This window comes from Nelumbo nucifera, chromosome 8, assembly GCF_055504915.1.
Source record: "Nelumbo nucifera cultivar China Antique chromosome 8, China Antique-T2T, whole genome shotgun sequence".
Classification (NCBI taxonomy): Eukaryota; Viridiplantae; Streptophyta; class Magnoliopsida; order Proteales; family Nelumbonaceae; genus Nelumbo; species Nelumbo nucifera.
In genome coordinates this window covers 20,900,741-20,914,764 of record NC_142656.1, presented here as the reverse complement: position 1 = coordinate 20,914,764, position 14,024 = coordinate 20,900,741, and the positions used below count along the sequence as shown (strand labels likewise).

General features: G+C 39.3%; 1 protein-coding gene across 3 annotated transcripts in view; it reads left to right on the top strand.

Annotated features, from left to right (window-relative positions):
• The window catches only part of LOC104610715 (cation-chloride cotransporter 1-like), a 53,083-nt gene that overhangs the window by 14,667 nt on the left and 24,392 nt on the right, over nt 1-14,024 (top strand). For all 3 annotated transcript variants that reach the window (XM_010277466.3, XM_010277468.3, XM_010277467.3), the window contains 3 exons: nt 5,902-6,016; nt 6,864-6,964; nt 7,149-7,210. In XM_010277466.3, coding sequence (XP_010275768.1) covers nt 5,902-6,016; nt 6,864-6,964; nt 7,149-7,210 — 278 coding nt within the window. The remainder of the gene's footprint in view (nt 1-5,901; nt 6,017-6,863; nt 6,965-7,148; nt 7,211-14,024) is intronic.

Here is a 14,024-nt window from a genome sequence, read left to right as displayed (position 1 = left end):
TGTTGGGATATTGTGAAGAGTGATATGATGCAGGTGTTCTAGGCATTTCATACTAATGCCTCATTTCAAAGAAGCCTGAATGCAACTTTCATCACTCTCATTCCAAAAATTGAGGGGGCTGTCATTATAAAGGACTTTAGGCCCATTAGTCTCTTGCACAGTTTTTACAAAATCTTGGCTAAGGTTTTGGCAGAAAGAATGAAGTGTGTGTTAGGCAGTGTTATTTCTTGCAATCAAAGTGCTTTTGTCCTGGGTAGATAGATGATTGACTCAATCCTCGTTGCTAACGAATTGCTGGAATCCAGAAGAAGAGAGGGGACCCTAGGTGTTATGTGTAAACTTGATATTGAAAAAGCTTATGATCATGTTAACTGGCACTGTTTGGACCTGGTGTTGGAGAAAATGAATTTTGGGCAGCTTTGAAGAAACTGGATCAGAGTTTGTGTTCAGACCCCTAAGTTCTCCATCTTAGTTAATGGGCAATCAACGGGGTTTTTTGGAAGCACTAGAGGTTTGAGGCAAGGTGACCCTCTCTCTCCCCTACTTTTCATTTGTGTCATGGAAATTCTAACTCTTTTTAGCAAGAAGGCTGTTGAGAATGGGCTTTGGGATGGCTTTGCAATTGCACCGGGCAAGGAAAAAGTTAATATTCTTCAATTTTCTGACGACACTTTATGTTTTGTTGATGCTTCACCAAGTCAGCTGGAGGTGGTGCTTGGAATTTTGAGTTGGTTTGAGGTGGTGTCTGGCCTCAAGGTAAATTTGAGTAAATCTCAGATCATCCCTGTAGGTCATGCTACAAATCTAGAGGATTGTGCAGAAGTTATGGCTTGTTAGACTGCCCATCTTCTGGTCAAATACTTGGGGCTTCCTCTTGGAGCTAAATGTTCTTCCTCTGAGACTTGGATTCCAGTGGTTGAAAGAATGGAGAAGAAGTTGGCATCTTGGAAAGCTAAATATCTTTCTTTCGGGGGGAGAGCTACATTGATTAAGAGCAATCTTTCTAATCTGCCTACTTATTTCTTCTCCCTCTTTCCTTTTCTTCCAAAGTAACAAATAGATTGGATCAAATACAGAAAAACTTTCTTCGGAGAGGTTGGGAGGAGGAGAAGAAGGTTCATGTTGTAAATTGGGACCAAGTGTGTCTTCCTAAGGAAGTTGGTGGGTTGGGAATAAGAAAATTGAAGAAGTTTAACTCTGCCCTCCTGTGTAAATGGCTTTGGAGATTTACAAATGAAAGTAATTCATGGTGGAGAAAGCTGATTGTGGACAAATATGGAGTGGATTGGGGTGATTGGAGATTCAAATCTCCTATTTCAAGAGGGATAAGTTCCATTTGGACAGGTATTTTGAAGAACTCTATTTTATTTAAGGAAGGAATCGGATATAAATTGGGAAATAGGGAAAGAATTAAATTTTGGAAAGATTCTTGGTGTTCTGAAGTGTGTCTAAAAGATGCCTTTCCTCTCTTGTATCAAATTTTTGTAAATCAGGATTCCTCGGTGGCTGAGAATTTCAATGCCTCTGGTAACTCTTTCAGTTGGAATATATTTTGTAGGAGGTGCCTCTTTGATTGGGAAGTTGAAGATTATGCAAATCTGTTGGGCCTGCTTCATAACCAGAGGATTGACTCGAACAAGGAGGATGCTTGGAGATGGAAAAGGGAGGCTGATGGCAGGTTCACTGTAAAGTCTATGCTCAGTAAGTTGATAAGTTCAGGTCAGGGGAGCTTTCCGGCTAGGCAGGTTTGGAACTCAATTAGTCCTTCTAAAGTGAAGTTTCTGCTCTGGACAATGGCTTTAAATAAGTGTCTAACCAAAGTTAATCTAGTGAAATGTGGCATTCAGATTTTGGACATGTCATGTGGCTTGTGTGGTGGGGCAGCAGAAACTATTGAACATCTTTCTTTACATTGCCCAGTCTCGAGTCATATTTGGAGGCATTTCCTTCAGGCATTGGAAGTCAGTTGGGTAATGCCAAATTCTGTGAAGGATCTGCTTGTTTTGTTGGAAAATTGAGGGTCTCAGCAAGAAAGGAACCTTGGTTTGGAGAACTATTCCGGCTGCAGTGCTTTGGACTATCTGGATTGAAAGAAATAACAGAATTTTTCAGGGCAAAGCTAAATCTCCAGAGGAAATGGTGCAGAAAGCTGTGGGTAAACTACTGTCTTGGGTGTTGGCAACGGAGGACTTTAAAAATCAGAATTTGAGATTGTTGTTTAGTTCTCAGACTTGGATGCATTTGTAGTCTGAGGTGGCTCTAGGCAGCCTTTACTGGCTTAGGCTCCTTTGTACCGTTATTTGATTTAATAAAATACCTTACTTTTTACAATAAAAGAAAATTGTTTTGTATTAGGGGTTATAACCAATCTATAATTGACTGCAATAGCACCGAAGGCTTAGCTCAGAGAAGTTATAACTATAAACAATGATAACTTCTGACAGAGGAACTTGGAGGAATTCCAAGGAATCTATTGTTCATGGGAAATCCCTCTACGTGCATGATTTTTCTGATAAGCGTCCTTTTTATGTAATGATGGTTGACTCTTTTTTCTTTTGATCCTTATATCAGTGTTTTTTTTTTTTTGCTTTTGTGTTTAGTGCCAAAATAGTTTTTTTAATTATTATTTCCATCCTGATAGAGGATAGTTACTTCCTCAAACATTATGTTTAGCTACTGTATCAGATGATATATAACAAGACATTTATTAGTGAAATTGAAAGGAAGAGGAAAGATCCAATGAGTAACATGGGTCACAATATGCCACAAGGGATCAATGAAAAATTGACTGTTTGACAACCTATAAAATTGTATCAGCCAGTAATAAAAATTATATGCCAGTTTGAAAGTTGGTTCACTGTGGGCTGTGGCTTATGTCATGGACGAAGAACTGCATTTGTTTTGGAAGTAGAATTGCTCTAGCTAAATCTGCTTCATAGTGGTGTTAAAGTAGGCTGTGATTCCTAACTAAGGATATGCTCATAGTCACAGATGCAGGAAATGGGATACACTCTCCATTTCCAGGATTTACAGAATTTTTTGTAGGATAATTTGTTAAAACATACCATCGTACAAATTTTTAAAAAGTGTTGATTCAGTAAAGTATACCTAGAAGTATCCATGTGGTGTTTGGTACTGTATAAGACAAATACCATATCCAACGCCAGTACGCTAGGCATATACAGGTACCTGGGTATAATGACTCCTAGGAGGTAAGTTCGAGATTGGTGAAGTTCTAGGATGTTGTGATAAAATGATTCTTTAAGAACAAATCAGTTTCCAACTTCCTTTCTTCTCTTGCTGAGGGTTTCGAGCTTGATTGGGATCTAGGTTTCAGAAGGAGAACCAGGGATTCAGATTTAAACAGCCTTTTGTCACTTCATATCTTGCAAGGTGTCTGCTTGGACCCTGTAAAGGAGGATTCACGGATTTGGATCCTTTCTCCTTTCGATTTTTTCTCCTGTGCTTCCTTCTTTAGAGACTTAACAGTTACTGATTTTGTTGGGAAATTCTTTCCGTTTAAAGAAGTTTGGGGTAAACTGATTCCACCTAGACTTGGGGCTTTTTGTTGGGAAGCCTCCTTGGGAAGGATCAACACTGGTGAAAGTTCTCACTGTCATGGCTAAAGTGATTCTATGGTGCATTTACATGAAGGGGAGTTGGAGAGATTGGGAGCCTTTAAGGAAAAAGAAAAGAAAAGGAGAATGAATGCATGGTTACTAGTGAAAATGACAAACTGACTGCGGCGTTGGAGGGAGAACATGAAGGCTGTCTGGATGTGAAGAGATTTGCAGATAGGGATGTGGAGGTTGGTAAGGCTTTGGGCTCATTTTTCTTGGGTGGAGAGGCTTTCTCTAGAAAAGATTTTGAAGAATTTGAGAAAAGTAGGGAGGAGAGACACAAGAAGACCATTCTGAGGGAAGGGGGGAGAGGTGTAGGTCAAGGGAGAAGGTCAGGAGGAGGATCTTGACGGAGATGAATTATCTTGTCTTTGAGAGGAGTTGTTTTTTGTTTTGATCTGTGAAAGAGATGTCGAGTGATGCAGCGGTGCTGTTTCTTTGAGTCGTTTCTGCATGGTCGGGGTTTTTGTAGGTTGTGAGTGAGTAGATTATGATGTTGGGCTTGTTCTTTCTTCTCTCAGGTGATTTATTATCAACTTCCTCTTGTACTTTCTTTTTGTTTTAAAATTTCAACTTTTTATCAAAAAAAGACTTTGTATTTCAACATATAACCAAAACCCTTACTGCCAAAGATAGACAGCAATGGAAGTACAAAACAGCACTTGGATGACAAAGAAGGGAAACATTATATGAGCAGACTACAGATTACAATTCATCCCTTCGACCCGGCATTCCCCAATGAAAATGCCTGCCTTGCCACACCAGATTTTGCAAGACTGTCAGCCTAAGAGTTGGCAACCTAGGTATCCACATGAACAAGCAATTCAAGCTTCCCAAAGCTTTAGCTTCTCTAACAGAGAACTGAAATGGTCAAGGAGGCACCTCATATGTAATAACCATGAAAAGACAACTTGGCAGTCTCCTTCTACTACACATTTCTCCAGTTCTGACCTGCCACCAGTTTTAGCCCTTCAGTTACAGCTTTCATTTCAACTCTCAACAAATCACTAAACCCTATTGGCCCTTGCTTCCCTCATCAAGTGGTTTAGGAGCAAGGGCCCTTCTGCACTTGCAGATAACCATCCTATAATAATCAAAATTTTCCATTGTGATGAGTAGGCCAGTTTTAAATCCATCAACATTGAGTCTTATTCTTCCCGATTCCAGTGCTGTGATCTTTTTTGATTTGCTTTTGTACCTATCACTAAAAATTCCAGATCTGATAATGATAAAAGAAGCTGTGGCTGCATGAGCTGTGCATTTTTCACTTTGACACATGAGCCTATTGGGCTGTTCCTTGAGGCATTACCTGTGAACCTCACATCAATGCAAGTTGATATTGACTGCTAACACCAATGAATTATAGTGCTTAGGAAAGCTCAAGTAACATGGAGCTAATTATTGACCTAATTTTGGGAAACTGCTGTTATATTGTGTATTTTGTGATAACTGGTTACTCTTTATTAATTAATTAGCTTTAGTTAATTATTACTTATTTGTGGCATGGGGCATTGTAAAATTACTTGGTCTGGACTATGTGCTCTTTTGAGTTGTTTTGACTGTCTCTGATGGGATTTGTGTACTATTTATCTTTGTATTGAAATCTTTTTTGTTCTCTCCAATCATTAATACAACTTCTGTCACTTGTAAAAAATGTTATTATTAACACACCACCTTGCAATTGAGTTGTAGAATCTGGTAGGGAATGGGTGTGGGATTTTATTTTATTTTATTTTTGATTGGAAACGGTAACTTCATTAAAATTAAAACTATGATAAGGTACATCTGTTAACTCCTAAGAAGAAGTTGACCCAAGTTACATACTCATTACAGCACTGCCCAAAACATGTTCTCCCTTACATTCCCTTGTTTTGCTAAGGTATCCGCTAGCCCGTTAGCTGACCTTCTTGTCCACTTAAAGCACACACCAATCTCCCTCGTTATATTCATTGTTTCCCTTATCATCTATCTATATTTCCATGCTCCCAAACACCAATCTCCCTCGTTTTATTAGTTCTCTTTTTCTACTTCTATTGATAAAGCTGGGTACAGGTGATGTTTTTTGTAAGGGATTTGGTGATGTTTGTTTTTTGGGTATGTTGGTGATATCATCTTGCCTGAGATTGTATTCTCTTCCTTTTTTAATAAGTTTTATTTATTACATAAAAACCACCTTGCAATTGATGTGCAGTGCACTAACAGTTAACTGTTGGCTCAGATCCTGTACTTTATTGTCTTAAAATTTTTAAACATGGTAAATGATTGAAATTTCCTCTTGCAGGATTGTTGGTATGGCAGGCATAGGTGAGTCACTGTTGCTGGTTGCTTTTTGTGGGTTGTGCACTTTCCTTACTTCAATTTCATTAAGTGCAATTGCGACTAATGGTGCAATGAAGGTATTGCAGATGCATATTTTACTTTTAATTGTTGCATTGCATTTCTTCTCCTTAACCTTTTGTGTGACTGCTCAAGTAGAAATGGATTGATAATTGACAAAATGCAAGACCCTTTGGGAATATAATCTTAGTGCCTTAGTGGTGGCCTTGTTTTGGATGATGATGGTCAAAAGGATCTTCACCTGGAATTTTTTTCCCCAAAATAATAGCTTTTTGTTTCTTAATATGTGTATCTTAGAAGGCATCTGGTAGGATTCAAAACCATATTTATTGATTTCTTCTTGACATCTGCGGGATGTTTTTCAAATGGATTTGTTAATTATTTCAATTATTTCTGTTTATGCAAGAATTAGTTCTTGTTGGGAATCCTTGCATCCTTCTTTATGACTCTAGGTATTTGATATTTTTGGAAGGAAAGGAATTGTTTCTTAATACACCATTTTGGTAATTAAATACCACAATAACTCTCATTTCTTGACACACCCTTTCTTGTAAGGCTATCCGTTACAGAATTTGCCGAGGACCAAGAGGAATGGGGTATTTACTCTTGGTGCCAAAAATCTTGTAATTTAATAGTATAGCCTTCATGGTGCTCTAAATCCTTTTCTATTACACTGATCCAGATGGTTATGGGTGACTTGCCTGGGTCCTGTATTCCAGTGTTGAGCTAAGCATCAGTCAGTTGAATGGTTTCTGGTTCAATTTGCTTACAATTTTGGGGAAAATGGGTAACTAGCCTGACTGGGTCCTTGTTCCCAGGTCAATGATGACCAGGCTGGTTGGGTACCAAATTGTTAGATTATGAGGGTTAGATATCTATTGTTCCTCTGTTTTGTCTTACTTGTAGGGTGGAGGACCATATTATCTCATTGGTCGAGCCCTTGGTCCAGAGGTTGGAGTTAGCATTGGGTTATGCTTCTTCCTTGGGAATGCTGTTGCTGGAGCTCTGTAAGTGCAGATTCTACCATTTGTTAGTGTGATAATTCTAATGATAACATCATTAAGGATGGTGGATCTAAACTCCATAGTCTCCATTATGTTCTCTTCTTAATATTTCACATGTAGGCATTACAAAAAACGTTGCACTAATATTTTTTGTTCTTGCATGGGCTCAATTTGTTTGTGCCTCCAGATATGTTTTGGGAGCTGTAGAGACCTTCCTAGATGCCGTGCCAAGTGCCGGGATATTTAGAGGTAACTTTTGGTAATTTGCCCCATTTAACATGACAGACTTTTAATTTTGTGTTTATGAATATATCCTTTGTCAGTAGGTGTTCCAAGTTTATATTTTGTCAAGCCATTACTTAACTGACTGAGAAATCGACAGCAGTATTCGTCTTATGTAATTTCTTTCCATACTCTCTAGGTGCTTGTGATAAGTCTTGCTGTTCTTATTTTCACTTCTTCGGTAGGGATAGCTGGATAGGCATAGTGCGTAGGCTTGATTATAATGTACTATAAATACCCTAAGAAAGAGATTTATCAAAAAAAAAAAAAACCCTAAGAAAGAGAGTTCACATATTTAATGTACACGCAAGGATGTAGAACATCCATACTTTTAGAACTAAGTAGTTTGTTTCCTGATAAATGAATGTAGCAGTAGTCATAGTGTGTAATATTTTTTTCGTAGGTAAAACAGAAATTTATTAAAATAAAATAATACAAGAAAGGTGATAAGAAGTCACCTGAGAGAAGAAGAAAAAGCACCCTTCTCCCAGCTACCCCCTTACATCACACCCTCTACATTACAACCAAAAAATACAAACCTGACCTCGAGCTCCCCAACCTAGAAGACAGACTAAAACATCCCATCAGACCCTTACAAACTGCCATCCCGTTGAACTTCCAACCTACTACTCGATGGGCCAACCCCCTAGCCAACCCAAATACTCAAAAATCAAACTCCCAACACATGACGGAAACCCAACAGCTATTAAACGCTAGATTCCCACTCATCACCAAAAACAAAATTCTGCTTGGCTACTCAGCTTCTCCAATAGCTTGAACAGGAGCCTCCTTTCTTTTCTTGGCACCTCTCCTTGTTTTCTTCACCTTTTTGATTGGTCCAAACCCAAACAAACTTCCTTCAATGTGGTGAAAACTTTCAAAACATGCAATGTCGGATGGTTCTTCTCTAACTCCAACACCACATTCTTCTCAAGTGTATTTTGCAATTGCCTCACTATCCTCTTTGTCAACATCCTCAGCAACTCCAAAAGATTTCCCACTAGCTTTAACATCTTTTGACCCTAAATTATCTTCAAAAAAAAAAAAAGAAAAGAAAAGAAAAAGCAGACACAATGTTTTACTCTCCCTGACTTCTATATTCACAACTCCCTCTCTTAGCCTGCCTTTAATACTGTTTGTGTTTTACCAATTATCATTTGCTTATGTGTAGAGTCGGCTGAGTAGGGGTAGTTTTGTCTTTTCATGATATATTAAGTTGTGCTTTTTCAGTTTAGTTTTATTTAAAGTTACATGTCCCATACTTAAGTAAGAACATATTGGACATTGTAATCTGAATTGATAAATATATATACTTGTGGTCGGTTGGGAGAGTTTTCTCTTCTCTCTAGTTCGACAGTTTTCTCTCCTCTTCTTCTTCTCTTCTTTCTTTCTCTCCTTTGAACTGGAGTTGACTGAACCATTAAAACATGGTTTCAGAGCCATAAGCAGGAGGAAACAGAACTGCAATCTCAAGTTTTTGGCGCTGCGATCAATCCTTTTCTTTTTCTTCTTTTTTTCTGGGCTGCTATCTGGGTTACAGGTGATAGAAGGATGCGGCAACCTATTCTGGTGCTCCCAGAACTGCTGCGATTTGGGTTACAGATAAGAGAAAGGTGCAGCAGCCCTACTTTGGTGTTTCCTGGACTGCTGTCACCATGTGTGACAGCCTTAGTGGTCGTGAGGTGATGTATGTGGTGGTTTGAACCCTCTACTGAGCAGTTTCAAGAGGGCTTTCTCTAGTCGGTTGACGGTTTTTGTTGCTAGAAGAAATTGTGACCTTTTTTTTGTGATGGAAAAAGTGGCCAAATGCATCTGAGTGGTATCCCATATGTATTGTCATGGTGGTTGGATGAGAGAGTGCTGTGAGGTGGTGAGTGGACTACTGTAGTGTTCAAATAACAGCAGTGTTTTTTTTTCTTTTTTTTGGGTTGATAATTAGATATTAGGAAGGGCAGTGACAGTTTCTTGAGTTGAGAACATGATGGCAGCAACTGGAGATGTTGGTGGTGAACAGAAATCTAGTGTGATGATTCCCTTGGATTTTCTAAGTTTGCAGATGACATCAATTAAACTCAATGCCGAAAATTATTAGGAAGGGCAGTGACAGTTTCTTGAGTTGAGAACATGATGGCAGCAACTGGAGATGTTGGTGGTGATAAAAAATCCAGTGTGATGATCCTTCCGATTTTCTAAGTGTGCAGATGGCATCAATTAAACTCAATGGTGAAAATTATGTGCCATGGGCCAAGTTGGTGGAGGTTTTTTTAGGGATAAGAAGAAAGTAAAACATGTGAAGGAGGAGAAACCATAGGCTGAACCCCTGGGGTTTAGTGATTGGGAGCAAGAAGATGCTTAAATTATGACATGATTATGGAATAGCATGGGACCCAAGATAAGTCTAAACTTTATGTTCTTAAATACAACCAAGGAAATATGAGATCATGCTAAGAAACTTTATTCTAGACAGGGCAATACTACAAGAGTATATCAGTTCTATTAGGAGTACTTTAGTTTGCAACAGGGAAATCAGGCCCTTGAAGAGTATTATGCCTGTACGAGAAATCTTAGAAATGAACTTAATGTCTATCATCCCTTAACCTTAGATGCCAAAATTTAGCAACAACAGAGGGAGCAACTTGATGTAACCAGGTTCTTGGTAGGGCTGAAGTCGGAGTATGAACCAATCAAAGCACAAATATTGGGTGGATTTGCCTTTCCTACTCTTGAGGAAGTGTTTGCTCATCTCTGTAGAATTTCTTTAGGACCCATAGAGAGTACTAGAACTTCTGATAGATCAGTGTTTGTTGTAGCAAGAGGAGGAGGTCGTGGAAATAAAGGGGGAGGTTGTGCAATTCAAGGAGGTCATGGTACCCCCATGTTTGGTTGTGGTGGTGGAAGTGGTGGAGGTCGTGACAAGACCTGTTCATGGGCCGGGCCGGGCCGGGCCAGTCCAGGCTTGGGCCGAGCTTTCACTCTGTATTAATAGATTTTTCTAAGGCCCGAGCTCGAGCCACTTGGGCCTGAGCCCGACCCTCATAAAAAGCCTGAAGCTCGGGCTTGGGCCCGAACCCGAAATTTAACCCATGCTGTTACTACTACTGAAGCGGTTGAATAGAGAGAGAGAGAGAGAGAAATTATAAAGAAAAAAATAAAAAATGTATATATTAAATTATAAATATATATATATATATATATATTTCAATAAATATTATATTATTTATATATTTTATATAATATATAAAATACACATTATGTATTTTATAAAATATATAGTGCTGAATCAGGCCGGGCTTGGGCCGGGCTTTTTTGGCAAATCCCGAGCCCGGCCCGAAACACAATCGGGCTTACTGTGTTAGGCCCGAGGTCAGGCTCGCGGGTCTAATTACATGACCAAGCCCGACCGGGGTGCGGGCCGGGCCATCAGGCTACCCAGCCCATGAACAGGTCTAGTCGTGACTTAGGGGGAGGCCGTGGCAGAGGAAGAGGTAGCACTACTAGAAAGTGTACACGTTATGGAATGGAAGGACACACAATTAACTTATGTTATGATATACGTGGCCCACCATCCACATGGGCTAATCATGCGGTTGCTAGTGGTGGTGAAGTGGGTGATACTCAGCAGATTGGTCAAACACCTTGGCTTATTTGGCATCAAAACCTTCCCATTGGATTATTGATTATGGAGCCTCTGATCACATGACCAGGACTCCAGGTGTGTTTTCTTCCCTTTCTCAAGCCTCCACATCACAAATTGTTACCTTAGCCAATGGTTCCACTTTCGCCATTTGTGGTGTTCGTAATGTTGATATTGCATCTCTTTCTTTATCCTCTATTTTTTATGTGCCCAAAAGTTCATTCAATCTTATGTCTATTAGTAGATTAACCAAGCCCCTTAATTGTTCTATCACTTTTTACCCTTCCTCTTATGTTTTTTAGGACCTCAAGACAGGGAAGAAGATTGTTGGAGGGCATGAAGTTGGTGGATTGTATTATCTTGACGGTGGTGGATCTACAGTTGCAATTCAAATTTTCTTGACTCCTCTCCAGTGGCATTGCGGGCTTTGTCATCCATCTCTCAAGGCTCTCAAGCTACTTGTTGCTTCATTAAGTCGTCTTTCTTCTTTGCAGTGTGAGTCATGCCAGTATGGGAAACAACATCGGGTTTCCTTTAGTCCTATGGTTGATAGTCGTATGTTGAGTCCTTTTGTCATTTTTGTTGATGACTGTTCCAGAATGACATGGATTTATTTAATGAAAGAAAGGAATGTATTATTGTCTATTTTCCAAATATTTCATGCTGAAACACACACACAATTTGGTGTTCCAATAAAAGTTCTTTGTTTAGGCAATGGCAAAGAATACTTTGTTATTTCATTTCAACAATATTTGGAGCAGCATGACATTATTCATTAGACTTCTTGTGCATCCACCCCCTAACAAAACGGGGTGGCTGAAAGGAAGAACTGACATTTACTTGAAACTACTCAGTCCCTCCATCATATGAATGTTCTTAAATGGTTTTGGAGTGATGCTGTGCTTACAACTTGTTTTCTCATTAATTGGATGCCCTCATTCATCCTTGGTGGTCGTTTTGCTTTTTCTATTTTGGTTCTCACTTTGTCTCCATATCCTTTTGACTTCCAGGATCTTTGGGTGTGTGTGTTTGTTCATAATCTAGGTCCTGGTTTAGACAAGTTAGATGCACGTTCTTCTAAGTGAATCTTCCTTGGCTATTATAGGACTTAGAATGTGTATAAGTGCTATTCCTCTTCGTTTGTTTGTCCTGATGTCACAATTTTTGAGTTAGTGCCATTTTTCTCGTGTCTTGATGTGTCTCCCTCTTCTCCTGTGGTCCCTCTTCTAGTTGATGATCCCATTTTGGCTGCACCTGTTGCGATTGAGCCTTCACTTCCTCCAATGCAGAATCATACTAAACAACCACATATTCGGCAAGTGTATACTCATGGATAGGCACCGACACCTCCAATTTCTACTTTGATAGCGGATCCTATAGTTGCTCCTACCTAGTGCTGTCTTCTTTTGAACTTGATCTTCCCAAGACATCGCAGAAAGGTAAACATGGTTGTACTTTGCATCCCATATCCAATTATATTTCTGTTTCTCATCTTTCCACTTCACATCACTAGTTTGTTTCTCTGTTTTCATCTATATCTATACCTAAGGATGTCCAGGAGGCTCTTACCTCATTGGGGTGGGGTCAAGCTATGGAAGAGGAACTCTCTGCTCTTAAACACAATCACATGTGGGAGCTCACCAGTCTTCCTCTAGGTAAGCATGTTGTTGGTTGTAAATAGGTGTATATTATTTAAATATTTACCAGATGGTAGAGTGGAATGGTTGAAAGCCCAACTAGTTGCTAAGGGTTATTCTCAGTTATATGGGATGGATTATATGGAAACCTTCTCTCCTATTGCTGAGATTGGTTCTGTTCGTGTCTTGATTTCATTAACAGTTATGTATGATTGGCCACTGTTTCAGCTTGGTATTAAAAATGCCTTCCTCCATAGCGATCTTCTGGAGGAAGTTTACACAGAGCAAGTACTAGGGTTTGTTGCTCAGGGGGAGGATGGTAAGTTGTGTAAGCTCAAGAAGGCAATCTATGGGCTGAAACAGTCTTGTCATGCTTGGTTTGGCAAGTTCAGTGAAGTAGTGAAAGATTTCGGAATGAGACAATGTCAGGTTGACCACTTAGTGTTCAACTATGATGCTAAAGCTGGGAAGATTTTACTAGTGGTTTATGTGGATGACGTATTCATAATTGGAAGTGATAGATTGGGGATTGATAGGCTAAGGCCTTTCTACAAGATCACTTTTAGACAAAGGATCTTGGGAAGTTGAAGTATTTCTTGGAAAAGTTACTAGGTCAAAGCAAGGTATAAATTTGTGCAAATGGAAATATGTTCTTGATCTATCGGAAGAAACGGGATAGGTGGTAAACCACCTGAAACACCCATGGAACCAAATGTTAAGTGGAGTAGTGGTGCAAGTGAATTGTTTGATAATCCTGGAAAATATATATGATTAGTGGGAAAGCTGAACTACTTAACTATTACTAGACTATATATCTCCTTTGTTGTTAGTGTGGTATCCAATTTATGCAAAGCCCCTCAGTCCCTCACTTGGATGCAATTCTTAGAATTGTGCAGTATTTGAAGGGAGCTCCAAGTCGCGGGTTATTGTACAAGCTAGGAGGAAGTCTTGAAATAGTTGGCTGTACGGATGCAGATTGTGTAGGCTCGGTGTTTGACATGAGATCCACTAGAGGTTATTGCACCTTTCTTGGAGGAAATTTGGTGACATGGAAGAGTGAAAAGCAAATTGTTGTGGCAAGGTGTAGTGCTGAAGCTGAATATAGGGCCATGGCACACACTACATGAGCAAACCTATTAGTGTACTGTGACAACCAAACTGCAATGCACATCTCTTCTAATCCAACTTTTCATGAGAGGACAAAACACATAGAGGTTGATTGCCATTTTGTAAGGGAGAAAGTCATTACTAGAGTAATAAGCACAGAGCATGTGAATTCAGGTGATTGATGGGGAATGTTAGAGTCAGTTGAGTAGGGGTGGTTTTGTCTTTTCATCTTATATTAAATTGTGCTTTGTCAGTTTATTTTTTATTTTTAGTTACATGCCACATACTTGAGTAGGGGCATATTGGACATTGTAATTTGAATTGATAAATATATATACTTGTGGTCGATTGGGAGAGTTTTCTCCACTCTAGTTCGACAATTTTCTCTCCTCTTCTTCTCTTC